Source organism: Hordeum vulgare, chromosome 2H (genome assembly GCF_904849725.1).
Source record: "Hordeum vulgare subsp. vulgare chromosome 2H, MorexV3_pseudomolecules_assembly, whole genome shotgun sequence".
Lineage (NCBI taxonomy): Eukaryota > Viridiplantae > Streptophyta > Magnoliopsida > Poales > Poaceae > Hordeum > Hordeum vulgare.
In genome coordinates, this window is record NC_058519.1 from 542,630,900 (window position 1) to 542,634,980 (window position 4,081).

The 4,081-nt window shown below is 48.3% G+C and overlaps 1 protein-coding gene across 1 annotated transcript; it reads left to right on the plus strand.

The window, feature by feature from the left end:
* Positions 1-1,192: 1,192 nt before the first annotated feature.
* Positions 1,193-3,783, plus strand: LOC123430466. The gene is made up of 3 exons (XM_045114338.1): positions 1,193-1,388; positions 2,442-2,939; positions 3,040-3,783. The coding sequence occupies exons 1-3, from the start codon at positions 1,307-1,309 to the stop codon at positions 3,555-3,557; spliced, it is 1,098 nt and encodes a 365-aa protein (XP_044970273.1). The 5' UTR covers positions 1,193-1,306; the 3' UTR covers positions 3,558-3,783.
* The last annotated feature ends 298 nt before the right edge of the window (positions 3,784-4,081 follow it).

Below are 4,081 nucleotides of genomic sequence, written 5' to 3' on the forward strand. Positions count from 1 at the left end.
GAGGGGAGTTGTCGTCTCATGCGGACCTGCCTCGGCTAGCACTTGTGAGGATGGTACGTGACCTCTGGAGTATCCCAAACTAGGGAGTTGGTGGTGTCGATGTCCTTTCTTCCCATCAAATATTTCTTCGAGTGGTGACGAGTGGCTCTTGTCGAGTCTTGTCAGCCTACCTGTGCATACATGGTCATCGATCACCATAAGGACCATGTGCATATGCAACTATTAGGATCGAGGCAAGTGAAGGAGACAACATGAATTGACTTTAATTGAGTGGTACTTCTTGACTACCCAATCCTGAGCTCGAGAGTGACAACTTTGACCCTATTTGATTATATCCGACAATGACGGCTTCTTTGCGTCATTATCGTGATGATGGCATTGCTTGAAGTTTGCTCGGATTTGATCTTCAAGGTTTAAATCATGATCCGACTTACTATGGTTGGATTCGGCGTCCGCGACATTTTTACGTCGTTCACTATCTAGAGGCGCCGCTTTTAAAAAACCCTTGTTATAGCCTTCTGTTGTCTCACTGATTGTCACTTTCGTATACCATCAATTGTTGTTTTCATTGCTTCTTTTTGATTTATCCCTCCGCCTATTCATAGTATTGGTTATGTATGACTTTACGTTTTACCAGCATTACTAGTTTGTGAATGTGTTTTGCTGGTTATGTACATCCTAATTATGTAGAGATCAAAGGTGTATCCCTATATCCATCCATGCTACATTATGACCCCTAGGATATATGAGGGGGCAGATGGATGCTCCAGTCGTAGTAAATCACTCACTCCCTTTGTTTCTAAATACTTATTGTTGAAGAAAATTAGACTATTTTTCTCCAACAACAAGTATTATGATAGTGGCGGAGTTCTTTCTTCCGTCAAAACATAATTGCATTTCAGTTCCCTCAAAATAAAAAGGGAATTCACTCCAATCTCCTGAAGTGAGAATCTTCTCGTCTGTCGGCCATGCTGACAGAAGCCGAATGCCACGTGAGCGCACGGAGGGGGCCTGTCCCTGCCCCCTGCCCGATGACCGTAAATCTGCAAACTGCAGCGCCTCAAAAGTCAAAGCCCATCAGATGCACGCTGTCTTTCTCATGCTCCGGGCACTGGCCGGCGCGTCTCGCGGCACCCCGTCGGTCGGCCTCAACCTACCAGTGCCCGCTAATATCGAGCAGTCGCTATATAAGGCGGCTGGGCACTCCGCGCCTGAGAGCTGAAGCCACAAAGCCCACCGTAGCTTCGAGTAAAGCTCGAGAGGCGACGGCCACGGAGGGCTCGTCGACCATTGCCACTGCGAGAGAATGGCAACAAGCATGCGTTGGATAGCGCTCTTCTTGCTGGTCGACGTGTGTGCTCTGGCCGTTTCTGCCGTCATCGACGATGGTAAGAACCCGGAAACTAACGCTAGGGACTACTAAGCTTTTCCTTAATTGGCTCATCTGGCATGTACGTAAAAGTTTCTTCAGTTCCAAACTATTGGCATGTAAAAGTTTCCTTAAGAAAAAAAAAACTATTAGCGCTACTGGGGCATGTTATTAGTGGTCCAAAAAATAACTGCAGTCTCATTTTCTCCGTACTATTGTGAAATAAAGATTAAATATGAAATACAATCGTTTATAGGTTCACCAGCATTCTCTTATCTTTTCTTTAGGTTCATCAGTCTTTGCGTGTCTATTGTTGTTTGATCAGGTTTTATTTTCCTGGGAGTCTGATCATATTTTCCTTGTGTAGTAGTACTACCTCTAATTTAAACTGTAAAAACATCTTATATGTATTTAGTTACGGAGGGAATAACTTTTTTTACGGCAGATTATAAAATAAGTTCAGCATAAATGGTAGCTGAACTACCTTAAACTGAGGTTAGTCGACCTCATGCATCTATGAAGCAGCTTGATCTCAACAATGCAGATCTGATCTTAGAATTGTAGCTAAAGTTGACTTTACTTAATTATTACAGATTCAGTATCTTAACTGACAGTGGTATCCAATCCAAGATTTCAGAAGGATATTTTCTTCTGCTTAGTCACATGGCATACACATGCTTTGTTTATGTCAGGCTCTTCTATCGCATGAGACGTGTCAGTTGTAATATATGAACATGGTTTTATGATATGTTTCTTTGTCATTTTTCTGCTCTTTATAAAACTAGCTACACCACAATTCCTCTTTACATGAAAAAAAAAGAGTTAGCTCTAGCCTGCATATGTGGTTTAATGAAGTACTCCCTCTGTAAACTAATATAGGATCGTTTAAATCACTACTTTAGTTATCTAAAAGATCTTATAGTAGTTTATGGAGGGAGTAACAAGTAGCACATAGCAAGCTGTCAGTGGTGCTTGCTAAACCAAGCATATGTAGCTTATTCTGCATCCATTTACTGAGTTAGCTAAACACTCTGTTTCTTACTTTCTGAACGACTGGCTTGTGGGTGCGCAGGCCTGTTACCCAACGGGGACTTCAGAAACGGGCCAGACAAGTCTCAGATGAATGGCCCGGTGGTGACGGGGAAGCACGCGATACCGAACTGGGAGCTCTCCGGGTTCGTGGAGTACATCGAGTCGGGCCACACGCAGGAAGACATGATCCTGCCGGTTCCGGTGGGCGCGAACGCCGTGCGGCTGGGCAACGACGCCACCATCCGGCAGCAGCTGAAAGTTTCCCGCCACACCTACTACTCCATCTCCTTCATCGCCGCGCGGTCATGCGCCCAGGCCGAGAAGCTGAACGTGTCGGTCGACCCGGAGTTCGGCGTGCTCCCGATCCAGACCGTGTACACCAACACCGGCTGGGACACCTACTCCTGGGCGTTCAAGCCAAGGCACAGCACCGTGTGGCTGTCCATCCACAACACCGGCATCGAGGAGAACCCGGCGTGCGGCCCTCTCCTCATCGCCGTCGCCATCAAGACCCTCTACCCTCACGTGTACAACAGGGGTACGTAATTAACGATCGAAACTATTCCCAAACATGCAACCTGTCTCATATCACCCGTGAGACAGCATGACTGACGGGTGCACGTACCCGACGTGAGCAGGCAACTTGGTGAAGAACGGGGACTTCGAGCAGGGGCCATACATCTTCACGAACACGCCGTGGGGCGCGCTGGTGCCGCCGATCTTCGAGGACGTGCACTCGCCGCTCCCTGGGTGGATGATCATGTCGGACACGAAGGTGGTCAAGTACATCGACGCGCAGCACCACGCGGTGCCCAAGGGCGCGCGCGCCGTGGAGCTGGTGGCCGGCGTGGAGGTGGCGCTGGTGCAGGAGGTGGCGGGCACCGTGCCCGGGCGGTCCTACAGGCTCTCGTTCAGCGTCGGGGATGCGCGCAACGGGTGCGTCGGGTCACTGGGCGTGGACGTGTACGCCGCGCGGGAGAAGCGGAGGGTCACGTACCACTCCCGCGGCACCGGCGGGCACAAGTGCGCCAAGCTCGAGTTCACGGCCATCGCCGACAAGACGCGCGTGGTGTTCCAGAGCTCCAACCACCACACCGTCAACGCCACGCTCTGCGGGCCCGTCGTTGATGACGTCTGGCTCGTCAGGCTCAAGTAGAGCTGCTTTCGAGCGTACTACTGTACGTGTTAGCATGTAAGCCCGATATGGGGCTGCCTGGCCATTTTCTTCGAACGTAATGGTTTCCGGGCTTACTATCTTGTCTACTAGAGTACCTTAATTTGAAGGATGATGCTTGGTTTGTGTAGTTGGACTGAGACTTGAGCTAGACATTGAGGAAGTATTGTGACGGGATAGGATTAGTAGCAATTGCATTTCCTGCAAACCACTTCTTTTATATTGATTTAATTTTGAAGTTACACACATTCACGTGGTTGATAATATGTGTACGTAACTCGTTTAAAAAAAATGTGTACGTAGCGGATCTGTTGGATGGAAAGGCGTAGTCAGTCCGAGACCAGAATGTATTGCGGTTGTGTGTGCAGTTTGTCTACAAGAATAATATGCTCCAGAATCTGGGAGAACAGGAGTTCCATGCAGACCACCTCTACCATCTACACATGTGCCCTCGTTAATTAAGCAGCATATATACCAATCATCTGCACAGGAATATAGTCCTACAT

Coding starts and splice junctions, on each gene's coding strand:
- LOC123430466 (XM_045114338.1), top strand. CDS start 1,307: ATGGCAACAAGCATGCGTTGGATAGCGCTCTTCTTGCTGGTCGACGTG. Junction 1,389..2,441: donor TTCTGCCGTCATCGACGATG/GTAAGAACCCGG, acceptor GTGGGTGCGCAG/GCCTGTTACCCAACGGGGAC. Junction 2,940..3,039: donor CCCTCACGTGTACAACAGGG/GTACGTAATTAA, acceptor CGACGTGAGCAG/GCAACTTGGTGAAGAACGGG.